The sequence below is a fragment of the Oncorhynchus mykiss genome, chromosome 31, assembly GCF_013265735.2.
Source record: "Oncorhynchus mykiss isolate Arlee chromosome 31, USDA_OmykA_1.1, whole genome shotgun sequence".
Lineage (NCBI taxonomy): Eukaryota > Metazoa > Chordata > Actinopteri > Salmoniformes > Salmonidae > Oncorhynchus > Oncorhynchus mykiss.
The window spans coordinates 22304526-22321556 of record NC_050571.1 but is presented as its reverse complement, the minus strand read 5'-3'; the positions used below and the strand labels follow the sequence as shown (position 1 = coordinate 22321556).

Sequence of the window (17031 nt, the reverse complement as noted above, 5' to 3'; positions counted from 1 at the left end):
TCCTCCAAAAACAACATGATATTCCTTCTTACACCGTGTACACACACACACGCACGCACACACACACACACACGAACGCATGCACGCACACACACACACACACACACACACACGCACGCACGCACGCACACACACGCACTCACGCACGCACGCACGCACGCACGCACACACACTGTTGTCGTTGTTGTCAACAACCCCTGGCAACCCTTGTTCTCTGATGATTGATTGGGTGGTCGCCAGGGCAATGGAATGCCAGCTCACTGGAGTTCCAGCCTGAAGCCCCTGCTGAAAAAAACAGCGAAGACCAGCACTGGCTGGTGACCAAACTTCATTGGGTTTTTGCTGGTGACCAGCCTTCATAGTTGTTTTTTGCTGGTGACCAGCCTTCGTTGTGTTTTCCCTGGTGACCAGCCTTCGCTGTGTTTTCCCTGGTGACCAGCCTTCGCTGTGTTTTCCCTGGTGACCAGCCTTCATTGTGTTTTCCCTGGTGACCAGCTTTCGCTGTGTTTTCCCTGGTGACCAGCCTTCGATGGTTTTTCCCTGGTGACCAGCCTTCGCTGTGTTTTCCCTGGTGACCAGCCTTCGATGGGTTTTCCCTGGTGACCAGCCTTCGATGGGTTTTCCCTGGTGACCATCCATCGCTGTATTTTTGCTGGTGACCATCCTTCGTTGTGTTTTTGCTGGTGACCAGCCTTTATTTATTTATTTGCTGGTGACAAGCCTTGTTTTCGCTGTTGACCATCCTTCGCTGTGTTTTGGACACAAAGCTGGTCACCAGAATATCCTGGTCACCTGCAAAACAAGCAGCAAGTCATTTTATGCTGGCTTGCAAAGCTAATACTTCCTCTTTTTACAATCATTTTGTTCATTCAATTTTGACAGCCAACATTTTCACACGTGGCAGATATGTTTTAGCAGTACATTTCAATGATGTTTAAAATGTGAAAGAATCTGATCTACAATGCACCCACAATCTGCATTCAGAATGACTATCAGGGTTAGAACGAGTGTCACCAGTGTCCAAAAGCACAGCGAAGGCTGGTCACCAACAAAAACACAGAGAATGCTAATCACCACCAAAAACACAGAGAATGCTGATCACCACCAAAAACACAGAGAATGCTGATCACCACCAAAAACACAGAGAATGCTGATCACCACCAAAAACAGAAAAGGCTGGTCACCACCAAAAACAGAAAAGGCTGGTCACCACCAAAAACAGAAAAGGCTGGTCACCACCAAAAACAGAAAAGGCTGGTCACTAGGGAAAACACATGGACGGTTGGTGTGCCAGCATAACCAGCTAGACCCTGCTGGTCAGACCATCTTGACCAGCATCTGACTAGCACTAACCAGCTTGACCAGAACTGACCAGCATAACCAGCTAGACCCTGCTGGTCAGACCATCTTGACCAGCATCCGACTAGCACTAACCAGCTTGACCAGAACTGAGCAGCATAACCAGCTAGACCATGCTGGTCAGACCATCTTGACCAGCATCCGACTAGCACTAACCAGCTTGACCAGCATAGACCAGCGTGGACCAGCTTGAAATTTATGCTGGTCTATGCTGTTTTGTTTTAAGCAGGTATTGTCTTTGTCTCTGTCCTCTGTGACCGGTGCATTACTGTTTTACTGTACCCACTCCACTTCCACTGTCTCCCCGACCTCAATCAATTCAAATCATTGCACAGTGTTCAACCTCACAGGATGTTTCCATTCTGTGGCTGACCTTGTGTATTAGCAGTGGGCTCTGGGGTTCTTATGACCATGTGATCTGAGTGTTTCACTGCTCATCGATCCAGTGACAACAGTAGACACAGGTCTGATCTGGTTGGGCCTGGGTCTGGGGATGCATACATACAGACAGATAGACAGACTGACCTTAACACCCGGGGCTCATCTCAGAACCACAGTGTTTCAGGGGTCACAGTGACCCTGCAGGGTCCTCGCCCCCAGAACCCCAGTCATCAGCTCTTTTCCTGCCTGCTGCCGGTACTCCTCTGGGGCCTGAGGTCTGGAGGCCAGGAGCTGTCCACTCCCCCTGCATTAGGACTACGCTATATGCTCCCCGGCTCGGCAGTCTGCTCTGGAAAGCCTTCCATCCATCAGTCCCCTCAGACAGGCTTAGCCCCAGCCCCCTCACCTCCTCCTCCCCATCCCCTCTCCACCTCCTCGCCTCCCCAGGATTGAATTTGCTGATGCTGTGATGGCCAGCCTGCTGCTCCCTAGCCAGTATTGAATTATCGGAGGCTCCCTCTGCTCCCCCCTACTCCTCTTGCTCCCAGTTCCTTTGTATTGAATTTTCTGGCTCTAATATCCCTGAGATCTCTGTATTGAATTTGCTGCTCGTAAAAACAACTTATTAAATCAAATGTTTAGAAATGTCTGTAATCCATTTAGCAGGGATGGGGCGATGTAGTGATGGGATGGAAGGTGGATGGCTCCAGGTCTCTAATGAAATAGCTTGGATTACCTAGCTCTGCACCCTCTCTCTATCTCTCTCTCTCTCTCTCTCTCTCTCTCTCTCCCCCTCTCTCTCTCTCTCTCTCTCTCTCGCTCTCTCTCTCCCTCTCTCTCTCTCTCCCCCTCTCTCTCTCTCTCGCTCTGCACCCTCTCTCTATCTCTCTCTCTCTATCTCTCTCTCCCTCTCTCTCTCTCTCTCTCTCTCTCTCTCCCTCTCTCTCTCTCTCTCTCTGCACCCTCTCTCTATCTCTCCCTCTCTCTCTCTCGCTCTCTCTCTCTCTCTCTCTCTCTCTCTCTCTTTGCACCCTCTCTATCTCTCTCTCTCTCCCTCTCTCTGCACCCTCTCTCTATCTCTCTCCCTCTCTCTCTATTTCTCTCTCTGTTTCTCTCCCCAACACTCTCTTTACGAGCTTTGTCCAGCAGCCATTCAATTAGATCAAATGATATCACCCCATGGTGCTTTGCCATTCAATCACTCCAGACAAATAGAGTGTGAGGCCTCCTACTGCTAAAGGGGTAGCCAGTCGTTTTCACAGTGTGTGTGGATCACTGGATGAGATGAGTTGCCTTTTTGTGCACACACACATAAGCATGCACACACATCTGACCACAGAGTGGTGGTGTATGAGCCCTCTGCTCCGTCTCAGTGTGGAGCTCATCCCCTCCATCCGTCCATCTCTCTGATCCCACTGGTGTGTAATTCATCCGGAACAACGGGAGGCTATAAACTGGATTTATAATGGGAAGAGCTCCATTAAAACTACAGCCCACGCTGCTATCCTCAATGAGCAATTCCTGTCCCCTAACCGGATCACACCCCTATTTCATTTGCAGACTTTTTGTAAAGGGTATAGAGCCTGTTTTATTTGCTGACATTACTTTTTCTCCCCCCTCCCTCCCTCGCTCCCTCTGTTTCCTCTCCTCTCAGCTCCTCTCCTCTCGCCCCGTCGGTCCCGTAATGGCTGTTGTGAGATAGGGATTTAGCCCCAGTGTATTGTGTCCTGTCCTCTTCTTTGAGGGAGGGAGAACTTGAGGAAAAGAAGGTGTTGGCCAAAAGAGAGAGACCATTCTTGCATCTGCAGAAGGATACATATTAGATACAGATACATATTAGATACAGATACATATTAGATACAGATACATATTAGATACAGATACATATTAGATACAGATACATATTAGATACAGACAGGGGAAGCAGGGTAGCCTAGTGGTTAGAGTATTGGACTAGTAACTGGAAAGATGCAAGTTCAAACCCCCGAGCTGACAAGGTCTGTTGTTCTGCCCCTGAACAGGCAGTTAACCCACTGTTCCTAGGCCGTCATTGAAAATAAGAATTTGTTCTTAACTGACTTGCCTAGTAAAATAAAAAAATAAAAAAGATACAGACACATATTAGATACAGACACATATTAGATACAGACACATATTAGATACAGATACATATTAGATACAGATACATATTAGATACAGATACATATTAGATACAGATACATATTAGATACAGACACATATTAGATACAGATACATATTAGATACAGATACATATTAGATACAGACACATATTAGATACAGATACATATTAGATACAGATACATATTAGATACAGACACATATTAGATACAGACACATATTAGATACAGATACATATTAGATACAGACACATTATAGATACAGATACAGATACATATTAGATACAGATACATATTAGATACAGATACATATTAGATACAGACACATATTAGATACAGATACATATTAGATACAGATACATATTCGATACAGATACATATTAGATACAGACACATATTAGATACAGATACAGATACATATTAGATACAGACACATATTAGATACAGATACATATTAGATACAGACACATATTAGATACAGACACATATTAGATACAGATACATATTAGATACAGATACATATTAGATACAGACACATATTAGATACAGATACAGATACATATTAGATACAGACACATATTTAGATACAGACACATATTAGATACAGATACATATTAGATACAGATACATATTAAATACAGATACATATTAGTAGCGTTTATTTGGTCTTGGTTATGACAACCACAGCTCTGTCAAGGACAGAGGAGTCACAGAGTCATTAACACAGCTCTGCTGCCATGAGTGAACGAGGACTCCTAACACTGTTCCATCTGCTAGGTAGCCTTAGACATGAGGAACCATAGGTCTTTACAATTTGTGGACATATATTTCAGTGAGTGGATTATTCTTCTCAGACTGGACTTGGTCATTTTTCTCATACATGGTATGCCACTGGCCATCTACTGTGGCACTGAACACTGTGGCTGTTCTATTTCTCTCCTCCCTCCCTCTGCAGCCAACAACACGCACTGACTACTGCAGTTCCCTCTCTCTCCCCTCCTCCCTCTGCAGACGTCTACATTCTAACAATCTGCACTGCGACTGCCACCTGTCCTGGCTGTCTGACTGGCTGCGGCAGAGGCGGGGCCTGGCCCCCTTCACCCAGTGCATGGCCCCTGCCAACATGAGGGGCCTCAACATCCCTGACGTCCAGAAGAAAGACTTCACATGTACAGGTACACTAAATCCCAATGACAACACACTGTACTACAAACACTAAACAATGTACCTACGCATGTTGTCTCCAGATGAACACATTCTTTCATGGCTCAGATTGAAAAGCCACTGAATCAGTAGAATAGGTTGGTGTTCCTGTTTAATTTACTCCAGGATATAATTGGTAAAAGTTTTCACTTTTGGGCTTAATGAACACCTCCCACCCCCTCCCTGCAGCCATAAATCAGCCGAGGAATCTCCAGCAGGCAGACGCAGCAGAAGTACAGTTGTCCGCCTCAGAGTCAGCCCCTTAATTACCACAGGAGAGGGAAAGAGAGGAGAGAGAGATTTTCCCTTTTGTACTTTAAATATTTGCACATTGTTACAATGCTGTATATAGCCATAACATAACATTGAAAAGGTCTCTATTCTTGTGGAACTTTTGTGAGTGTACAACATAAAACACCAAATAATGCATGCAGAGCAGAATTATTGGGTATACGCGCTAATGATCAAAATCCAGAAAAGAGACGTTAAATTCTACAACCACCTAAAAGGAAGCAATTCCCAAACCTTCCATAACAAAGCCATCACCTACAGAGAGATGAACCTGGAGAAGAGTCCCTAAGCAAAGCTGGTCCTGGGGCTCTGCTCACAAACACAAACAGACCCCACAGAGCCCCAGGACAGCAACACAATTAGACCCAACCAAATCATGAGAAAACTAAAAGATAATTACTTGACACATTACAAATAAAAACAGAACAAACTAGAATGCTATTTGGCCCCAAAAAGAGAGTACTCTGTGGCAGAATACCTGATCACTGTGACTGACCCAACATTAAGGAAATCTTTGAGTGTACAGACTCTTGCTATTGAGAAAGGCTGCCGTAGGCAGACCTGGCTCTCAAGAGAAGACTGTCTATGTGCACACTGCCCACAAAACGAGGTGGAAACTGAGCTGCACTTCCTAACCTCCTGCCAAATGTATGACCACATTAGAGACACATATTTCCCACAGATTACACAGACCCACAAAGAATTCAAAAACGAATCCAATTTTGATAAACTCCCATTTCTACTGAGTGAAATACCACAGTGTGTCATCACAGCAGTAAGATTTGTGACCTGTTGCCACAAGAAAAGGGCAACCAGTGAAGAACAAACACCATTGTAAATACAACCTATATTTATGTTTTAGTTTCCTTTTTGTACTTTAACTATTTGCACATCATTACAACACTGTATATAGACATAATATGGCATTTGAAATGTCTCTATTCTTTTGGAACTTTTGTGAGTGTCATGTTTACTGTTAATTTTGATTGTTTATTTAACTTTAGTTTATTATCTATTTCACTTCCGTTGGCAATGTAAACATATGTTTCCCATGACAATAAAGCCCCTTAAATATACATTTGAGAGAGAGTAGAGAGAGCCCCCGTGCTGGTAAAAAAAAAGGTAAAAAAAGCTCCCTCTCTCTCTCGTTCCCTCTCTCTCTCTCTCTCTCTCTCTCCCCCCCTCTGTCTCTCTCTCTCCCTCTCTCGCTCTCTCTCACCCTCACGCTCTCCCTCTCTCTATCTCGTTCCCTCTCTCTCTCTCTTGCTCCTTCTCTCTCTCTCTCTCTCTCTCTCTCTCTGTCTCTCCCTCTCTGTCTCTCTCTCTCTCCCTCTCTCGCTCTCTCTCACCCTCTCGCTCTCTCTCTCTCTGTCTCTCGCTCCCTCTCTGTCTCTCTCGCTCTCCCTCTTTCTCTCTCCCTCTCTATCGCCCTCTCTCTCTCTCTCTCTCTCTTCCTCTTATCACCCTCTCTTGCTCTCTCTCTCTCTTGATCTCCCTGTCTTCCTCTTTCTCTCTATCACCCTCTCTCTCTTTCTCAGGCCCAGCTCAGGTGAAGCCTCATACCTGTATTCCCCAAGCATCAGTGTGTCCGGCCTCTTGCACCTGCAACAACAACATTGTGGATTGTCGCCGCAAGGGCCTGACGGAGATCCCTGCCAACCTACCAGAGGGCATCGTAGAGATGTAAGTAGACTAACTTTACTCCACAATGCTTTTTAACAATCACTACTTTTATTCATGTATATCACCCGTTGTCTTCATTATTGGTACACTCAGAACATTTTCAGAACATTCATACGGAAACATCCTGTTTTTGTACAAAACACATGGGTCTTTTTGTTTTTGTACAAACCGTCCTGTGTGTTTATTACCTACCTGCTCCTGTAATGGAACAAACCCCATTAGCTCCATCAGTTAACAGGCTCATTACTGCTGGTCCAGGTGCCTGGTGTCTGTCTCTACTCTGTACTGAGACATAAACATCATCTCCTATCCCCTGGGCTGCTGGCTGGCTGGCTGACTGACTGGCTAACTGACTAGCTGGCTGGCTGGCTGGCTGGCTGGCTGGCTGGCTGACTGACTGGCTAACTGACTAGCTGGCTGGCTGGCTGGCTGGCTGGCTGGCTGACTGACTGGCTAACTGACTAACTGACTGGCTGGCTGACTTACTGACTTGCTGGCTGACTGACTGGCTAACTGACTAGCTGGCTGGCTGGCTGGCTGACTGGCTAACTGACTAACTGACTGGCTAACTGACTGGCTGGCTGACTGGCTGACTTACTGACTGACTGGCTGTCTGACTGGCTCAATGGCTAACTGACTGATTGACTGGCTGGCTGGCTAACTGACTGATTGTCTGGCTGACTGACTGGCTGAGTGGCTGACTGACACACAGGTGGACTCCTCACCTATGGATCTGCGGTTTCTCTGCCTGCCCCATCTCAGAGATCAGTCTCAGCTAGGTGGCTCAGACATTTCTCTGCACCCCATGGGGCCTTGTTAGTGGCTTGACTTACTGAGATAAGGTGCAGCTTTTCTAGGACCCTACCACCCTTGTTTGGGGGGGATGTGTGTATTTGTGCGTGTGTGTGTGTGTGTGTGTGTGTGTGTGTGTGTGTGTGTGTGTGTGTTTTTGTGCGTGTGTGTGTGTGTGTGTGTGTGTGTGTGTGTGTGTGGCTGTGCGGCGTGTTTGTCTGCTGCCTCGTACCCCAGGCTGATTGGATTTCCGCTCTACTTTGGAGCGCGTCCATATCTTCTCAGTCAGGATATTTGATATACATATCGATCGCTCCTGCTCTTGTTTGCGCTAAAGGACAGGTGGGTAATTGCTCTGATATGTACCGTTTCTACACCGCTATTGTTGTGCCAATAGTGTATGACCTTTGAATAACAAATGGAAATGTTAAGGAAGGAAGGTAGGATACATTACTACAGCGCTTTCTATAGCCAGAAATTATATACCACTAATGAAATGATGTATTGTCAGGACTTTGCTGGGGTCCGATAGTCATTTCTCTAAGAATTGTTTTCACGTTCCTCTGCCAGGTTCGAATTACTGTTACACCTACCGCTCAGGAACGACAGCCAAAACAACATCCACTCAATCTGTAGTTTAGGAATCAGAGGAAATAGATCCCTTGGAGCAGAGTCTGTGTTGTATACGTCTCTGTATAAGCTTTCCCTGTTCCTTCCTAAATATACACTGAGTATACCAAACATTAGGAACACCTTCCTAATATTGAGTTGTACCCGCTTTGGCCTCAGAACAGCCTCAATTCGTTGGGGCATTGAATTTACAAGGTGTCAAAAGCGTTCCACAGGGATGCTGACCCATGTTGACTATAATGCTTCCCACAGTTGTGTCAAGTTGGCTGGATAACCTTTGGGTGGTGAACCATTCTTAAAACACACGGGAAACTGTTGAGTGTGAAAAACAGCGTTGCAATTCTCGACACAAACAGGTGCGCCTGGCACCAACTACCATACCCCATTCAAAGACACTTAAATCTTGTATCTTAATATGCACCCCCTCATTGGCACACAAACACAATCCATGTCTCAATTTTCTCAAGGCATAAAGAAACGTCTTTAACCTGTCTCCTCTCCTTCATCTACAGTACACTGATTGAAGTGGATTTAACAAGGGATCACAGCTTTCACCTAGTCAGTCTGTCAGTCTGGTCAGTCAAATATTTTGTATACTCAGTGCATTCGGAAAGTACTCAGACCCCTTGACTTTTTCCACATTTAGTTACGTTACAGCCTTATTCAAAAATTCATGATATCGTTTTTTCTCTCTCATCAAGCTACACACAATACCCCAGAATGACGAAGCAAAAACAGTTTTTTTGAAAAAATCATAAAAAATAAAATGTAATTTAGCATAGCTATTCAGACCCTTTACTCAGTACTTTGTTGAAGTACCTTTGGCAGCGATGACAGCCTTGAGTCTTCTATGAAGCTACAAGCTTGAAGGTTTCTCCCATTCTTCTCTGCAGATCCTCTCAAGCTCTGTCAGGTTGGATGGGGAGTGTCAATGCACAGCTATTTTCAATTCTCCCCAGAGATGTTCATTCGGGTTCAAGTCCGGGCTCTGGCTGGGCCGCTCAAGGACATTCAGAGACTTGTCACGAAGCCACTCCTGCGTTTTCTTGGCTATGTGCTTAGGGTCGTTATCCTGTTGGAAGGTGAACCTTCGCCCCAGTCTGAGGTCCTGAGCATTCTGGAACAGGTTTTCATCAAGGGTCTCTCTGTACTTTGCTCCGTTCATCTTTCCCTCGATCCTGACTTGTCTCCCAGTCCTTGCCGCTAAAAAACATCCCCACAGCATGATGCTGCTACCACCATGCTTCACCGTAGGGATGTTGCCCGGTTTCCTCCAGACGTGACGCTTGGCATTCAGGCCAAAGAGTTCAATATTGGTTTCATCAGACCAGAGAATCTTGTTTCTCATGGTCTGAGTCCTTTAGGGGCCATTTGGCAAACTCTAACTGCGCTGTCATGTGCCTTTTACTGAGGAGTGGCTTCCGTCTGGCCAGTCTACCATAAAGGCCTGATTGGTGGAGTGCTGGAGAGATGGTTGTCCTTCTGGAAGTTTCTCCCATCTCCACAGAGGAACTCGAGTTCTTGGCCCTGACCAAGGCCCTTCTCCTCCGATTGCTCAGTTTGGCCGGACGACCAGCACTAGGAAGAGTCATGGTGGTTCTAAACTTCCATTGAAGAATGATGAAGGCCACTGTGTTATTGGGGACCTTCAATGCTGCAGAAATTTTTTGGCACACTTCCCAGATCTGTGCCTCGACACAATCCTGTTTCGGAGCTCTATAGACAATTCCTTCAACCTCATGGCTTGGTTTTTGCTCTGACATGCACTGTGTGTGCCAGGTGTGTGCCTTTCCAAATCATGTCCAGTCAATTGAATTTACCACAAGTGGACTACAATCATGTTGTAGAAACATCTCAAGGATGATCAATGGAAACAGGATGCACCTGAGCAAAATGTTGAGTCTCATTGTAAGGGCGTTCGTCTGTAGGAGGAAGAGAAGCGGACCAAAGCGCAGCGTGGTGGTTATTCATGTTTTACTAAATCACTACACATGAACAAACTAACAAAAACAAGAAATGTGAAAACGCAAAACAGTCCTATCCTGTGACACCAAACACAGTGACAGGAACAATCACCCACAAACACACAGTGAAACCCAGGCTACCTAAGTATGATTCTCAATCAGAGACAACTAATGACACCTGCCTCTGATTGAGAACCATACTAGGCCGAAAACATAGAAATGCCCCAAAACATAGAAAAACAAACATAGACTGCCCACCCAACTCACGCCCTGACCATACTAAATAAATACAAAACAGAAATAGAGGTCAGAACGTGACAGTACCCCCCCCCAAAGGTGCGGACTCCGGCCGCAAAACCTTGACCTATAGGGGAGGGTATGGGTGGGCGTCTGTCCGCGGTGGCGGCTCTGGCGCGGGACGCGGCCCCCACTTCACCATTGTCTTAGTCCGCCTTATTGTCCACCTCCCTGGCTTACTCACCATGGCCACCCCTCTCAATGACCCCACTGGACAGAGGGGCTGCTCGGGACAGAGGGGCAGCTCGGGACAGAGGTGAAGCAGCTGCTCGGGACAGAGGGACAACTGCTCGGGACAGAGGGACAACTGCTCGGGACAGAGGGGCGATAGCAGCTCGGGACAGAGGGGCGATAGCTGCTCGGGACAGAGGGGCGATAGCTGCTCGGGACAGAGGGGCGATAGCTGCTCGGGACAGAGGGGCAGCTGCTCGGGACAGAGGGGCAGCTGCTCGGGACAGAGGGGCAGCTGCTCGGGACAGAGGGACAGCTGCTCGGGACAGAGGGACAGCTGCTCGGGACAGAGGGACAGCTGCTCTGGACAGAGGGGCAGCTGCTCGGGCGGCCCCTGGCTGACTGACGGCACTGGCGGCCCCTGGCTTACTGGCGGCCCCTGGCTGACTGGCGGCACTGGCGGCCCCTGGCTTACTGGCGGCCCCTGGCTGACTGGCGGCACTGGCGGCCCCTGGCTGACTGGCGGCACTGGCGGCCCCTGGCTGACTGGCGGCACTGGCGGCCCCTGGCTGACTGCCGGCACTGGCGGCCCCTGGCTGACTGGCGGCACTGGCGGCCCCTGGCTGACTGGCGGCACTGGCGGCCCCTGGCTGACGGGCGGCACTGGCGGCCCCTGGCTGACTGGCGGCACTGGCGGCCCCTGGCTGACGGGCGGCACTGGCGGCCCCTGGCTGACTGGCGGCACTGGCGGCCCCTGGCTGACGGGCGGCACTGGCGGCTCCTGGCAGACGGGCGGCACTGGCGGCTCCTGGCAGACGGGCGGCACTGGCGGCTCCTGGCAGACGGGCGGCGCTGGCGGCGCTGGGCGGATGGGCGGCACTGGCGGCGCTGGGCGGACGGGCGGCGCTGGCGGCGCTGGGCAGACGGACGGCGCTGGCGGCGCTAGGCAGACGGACGGCGCTGGCGCCGCTGGGCAGACGGGCGGCGTTGGCGGCGCTGGGCAGACGGGAGGCTCAGCTGGCGCTGGGCAGACGGGAAGCTCAGCTGGCGCTGGGCAGACGAGAAGCTCAGCTGGCGCTGGGCAGACGGGAAGCTCAGCTGGCGCTGGGCAGACGGGAAGCTCCGGCAACGCTGGAGAAGAGGAAGGCCCTGGTAGCGCCGGAGAGGCGGGAGACTCCGGCAGCGGCGCCGGACAGGCGGGAGGCTCCGGCAGCGGCGCCGGACAGGCGGGAGGCTCCGGCAGCGGCGCCGGACAGGCGGGAGGCTCCGGCAGCGGCGCCGGACAGGCGGGAGGCTCCGGCAGCGGCGCCGGACAGGCGGGAGGCTCCGGCAGAGGCGCCGGACAGGCGGGAGACTCCGGCAGAGGCGCCGGACAGGCGGGAGACTCCGGCAGAGGCGCCGGACAGGCGGGAGACTCCGGCAGAGGCGCCGGACAGGCGGGAGACTCCGGCAGAGGCGCCGGACAGGCAGGAGACTCCGGCAGAGGCGCCGGACAGGCGGGAGACTCCGGCAGAGGCGCCGGACAGGCGGGAGACTCCGGCAGAGGCGCCGGACAGGCGGGAGACTCCGGCAGAGGCGCCGGACAGGCGGGAGACTCCGGCAGCGCTGGACAGGAGGAAGCCCCTGTAAGGATGGGCCGGAGAGACAGCCTGGTACGGGGGGCTGCCACCGGAGGGCTGGTGCGTGGAGGTGGTGACGGATAGACCGGACCGTGAAGGCGTACTGGAGATCTTGAGAGCAGGGCTGGCACCAACCGCCCTGGCTGGATCTTCACCCTAGCCCGGCAGATGTGGGGAGCTGGGATGTAGCGCACCGGGCTAAGCACGCGTACTGGGGACACCGTGCGCACAACTGCATAACACGGTGCCTGACCAGCACCACGCCCGCCACAGTTAGCACTGCTAGGAGCACTGTAGTGCTGAGATGGCACAGGACGTGCAAGGCTAGGGAGATGCACAGGAGGCCTGGTGCGTGAGGCTGGCACAGTCTTCACCAGACCCCTCGCTCGTACCTCAGGATGCGTATGGAGAGCTGACCCCGGTGCCATTAAATCCCTGACACGCTCCGTCAAGCTCTGTCAGGTTGGATGGGGAGTGTCAATGCACAGCTATTTTCAATTCTCCCCAGAGATGTTCATTCGGGTTCAAGTCCGGGCTCTGGCTGGGCCGCTCAAGGACATTCAGAGACTTGTCACGAAGCCACTCCTGCGTTTTCTTGGCTATGTGCTTAGGGTCGTTATCCTGTTGGAAGGTGAACCTTCGCCCCAGTCTGAGGTCCTGAGCATTCTGGAACAGGTTTTCATCAAGGGTCTCTCTGTACTTTGCTCCGTTCATCTTTCCCTCGATCCTGACTTGTCTCCCAGTCCTTGCCGCTAAAAAACATCCCCACAGCATGATGCTGCTACCACCATGCTTCACCGTAGGGATGTTGCCCGGTTTCCTCCAGACGTGACGCTTGGCATTCAGGCCAAAGAGTTCAATATTGGTTTCATCAGACCAGAGAATCTTGTTTCTCATGGTCTGAGTCCTTTAGGGGCCATTTGGCAAACTCTAACTGCGCTGTCATGTGCCTTTTACTGAGGAGTGGCTTCCGTCTGGCCAGTCTACCATAAAGGCCTGATTGGTGGAGTGCTGGAGAGATGGTTGTCCTTCTGGAAGTTTCTCCCATCTCCACAGAGGAACTCGAGTTCTTGGCCCTGACCAAGGCCCTTCTCCTCCGATTGCTCAGTTTGGCCGGACGACCAGCACTAGGAAGAGTCATGGTGGTTCTAAACTTCCATTTAAGAATGATGAAGGCCACTGTGTTATTGGGGACCTTCAATGCTGCAGAAATTTTTTGGCACACTTCCCAGATCTGTGCCTCGACACAATCCTGTTTCGGAGCTCTATAGACAATTCCTTCAACCTCATGGCTTGGTTTTTGCTCTGACATGCACTGTGTGTGCCAGGTGTGTGCCTTTCCAAATCATGTCCAGTCAATTGAATTTACCACAAGTGGACTACAATCATGTTGTAGAAACATCTCAAGGATGATCAATGGAAACAGGATGCACCTGAGCAAAATGTTGAGTCTCATTGTAAGGGCGTTCGTCTGTAGGAGGAAGAGAAGCGGACCAAAGCGCAGCGTGGTGGTTATTCATGTTTTACTAAATCACTACACATGAACAAACTAACAAAAACAAGAAATGTGAAAACGCAAAACAGTCCTATCCTGTGACACCAAACACAGTGACAGGAACAATCACCCACAAACACACAGTGAAACCCAGGCTACCTAAGTATGATTCTCAATCAGAGACAACTAATGACACCTGCCTCTGATTGAGAACCATACTAGGCCGAAAACATAGAAATGCCCCAAAACATAGAAAAACAAACATAGACTGCCCACCCAACTCACGCCCTGACCATACTAAATAAATACAAAACAGAAATAGAGGTCAGAACGTGACAGTACCCCCCCCCCAAAGGTGCGGACTCCGGCCGCAAAACCTTGACCTATAGGGGAGGGTATGGGTGGGCGTCTGTCCGCGGTGGCGGCTCTGGCGCGGGACGCGGCCCCCACTTCACCATTGTCTTAGTCCGCCTTATTGTCCGCCTCCCTGGCTTACTCACCATGGCCACCCCTCTCAATGACCCCACTGGACAGAGGGGCTGCTCGGGACAGAGGGGCAGCTCGGGACAGAGGTGAAGCAGCTGCTCGGGACAGAGGGACAACTGCTCGGGACAGAGGGACAACTGCTCGGGACAGAGGGGCGATAGCAGCTCGGGACAGAGGGGCGATAGCTGCTCGGGACAGAGGGGCGATAGCTGCTCGGGACAGAGGGGCGATAGCTGCTCGGGACAGAGGGGCAGCTGCTCGGGACAGAGGGGCAGCTGCTCGGGACAGAGGGGCAGCTGCTCGGGACAGAGGGACAGCTGCTCGGGACAGAGGGACAGCTGCTCGGGACAGAGGGACAGCTGCTCTGGACAGAGGGGCAGCTGCTCGGGCGGCCCCTGGCTGACTGACGGCACTGGCGGCCCCTGGCTTACTGGCGGCCCCTGGCTGACTGGCGGCACTGGCGGCCCCTGGCTTACTGGCGGCCCCTGGCTGACTGGCGGCACTGGCGGCCCCTGGCTGACTGGCGGCACTGGCGGCCCCTGGCTGACTGGCGGCACTGGCGGCCCCTGGCTGACTGCCGGCACTGGCGGCCCCTGGCTGACTGGCGGCACTGGCGGCCCCTGGCTGACTGGCGGCACTGGCGGCCCCTGGCTGACGGGCGGCACTGGCGGCCCCTGGCTGACGGGCGGCACTGGCGGCCCCTGGCTGACTGGCGGCACTGGCGGCCCCTGGCTGACGGGCGGCACTGGCGGCTCCTGGCAGACGGGCGGCACTGGCGGCTCCTGGCAGACGGGCGGCACTGGCGGCTCCTGGCAGACGGGCGGCGCTGGCGGCGCTGGGCGGATGGGCGGCGCTGGCGGCGCTGGGCGGACGGGCGGCGCTGGCGGCGCTGGGCAGACGGACGGCGCTGGCGGCGCTGGGCAGACGGACGGCGCTGGCGCCGCTGGGCAGACGGGCGGCGTTGGCGGCGCTGGGCAGACGGGAGGCTCAGCTGGCGCTGGGCAGACGGGAGGCTCAGCTGGCGCTGGGCAGACGAGAAGCTCAGCTGGCGCTGGGCAGACGGGAAGCTCAGCTGGCGCTGGGCAGACGGGAAGCTCCGGCAACGCTGGAGAAGAGGAAGGCCCTGGTAGCGCCGGAGAGGCGGGAGACTCCGGCAGCGGCGCCGGACAGGCGGGAGGCTCCGGCAGCGGCGCCGGACAGGCGGGAGGCTCCGGCAGCGGCGCCGGACAGGCGGGAGGCTCCGGCAGCGGCGCCGGACAGGCGGGAGGCTCCGGCAGCGGCGCCGGACAGGCGGGAGGCTCCGGCAGCGGCGCCGGACAGGCGGGAGGCTCCGGCAGAGGCGCCGGACAGGCGGGAGACTCCGGCAGAGGCGCCGGACAGGCGGGAGACTCCGGCAGAGGCGCCGGACAGGCGGGAGACTCCGGCAGAGGCGCCGGACAGGCGGGAGACTCCGGCAGAGGCGCCGGACAGGCGGGAGACTCCGGCAGAGGCGCCGGACAGGCGGGAGACTCCGGCAGAGGCGCCGGACAGGCGGGAGACTCCGGCAGAGGCGCCGGACAGGCGGGAGACTCCGGCAGCGCTGGACAGGAGGAAGCCCCTGTAAGGATGGGCCGGAGAGACAGCCTGGTACGGGGGGCTGCCACCGGAGGGCTGGTGCGTGGAGGTGGTGACGGATAGACCGGACCGTGAAGGCGTACTGGAGATCTTGAGAGCAGGGCTGGCACCAACCGCCCTGGCTGGATCTTCACCCTAGCCCGGCAGATGTGGGGAGCTGGGATGTAGCGCACCGGGCTAAGCACGCGTACTGGGGACACCGTGCGCACAACTGCATAACACGGTGCCTGACCAGCACCACGCCCGCCACAGTTAGCACTGCTAGGAGCACTGTAGTGCTGAGATGGCACAGGACGTGCAAGGCTAGGGAGATGCACAGGAGGCCTGGTGCGTGAGGCTGGCACAGTCTTCACCAGACCCCTCGCTCGTACCTCAGGATGCGTATGGAGAGCTGACCCCGGTGCCATTAAATCCCTGACACGCTCCGTCGGGCGAATGTCGTGCCTCATGCACCAAACCAGCAAGTCCCTCATATCACTCTCCTCCAATTTCCCCATTAACTCCTTCACAGTCTCTGCTTCGCTCACCTCCAACACCAGCTCTGGTTCTGAGCTCCTCCTTGGCTCCTCACGATAAACGGGGGGAGTTGGCTCAGGTCTGACTCCTGACTCTGCCACACTCCCCCTGTGCCCCCCCCCAAGAAATTTTGGGGGCTGACTCTCGGGCTTCCGTCCGCGCCGCCGTGCTTGCTTCTCAGAATGCCGCCTCTCTGCTTTTGCTGCCTCCAGCTCGGCCTTGGGGCGGCAATATTCTCCTGGCTTAGCCCAGGGTCCTCTCCCGTCGAGGATTTCCTCCCATGTCCAGAATTCCTTACTACGTATCTCCTGCTGCCGCTGTTGCTTCTCCTGCTGCTCCTGCCTGTTGACACGCTGCTTGGTCCTGTTGTGGTGGGTGATTCTGTAAGGGCG

General features: G+C 52.9%; 1 protein-coding gene across 5 annotated transcripts in view; it reads left to right on the top strand.

Moving 5' to 3' along the window:
- Positions 1-17031, top strand: part of LOC110504786 (slit homolog 3 protein) — a 445911-nt gene that overhangs the window by 281105 nt on the left and 147775 nt on the right. For all 5 annotated transcript variants that reach the window (XM_036969806.1, XM_036969807.1, XM_036969808.1 and 2 more), the window contains 2 exons: positions 4890-5053; positions 6911-7055. In XM_036969806.1, the coding sequence (XP_036825701.1) occupies positions 4890-5053; positions 6911-7055 (309 nt within the window). The remainder of the gene's footprint in view (positions 1-4889; positions 5054-6910; positions 7056-17031) is intronic.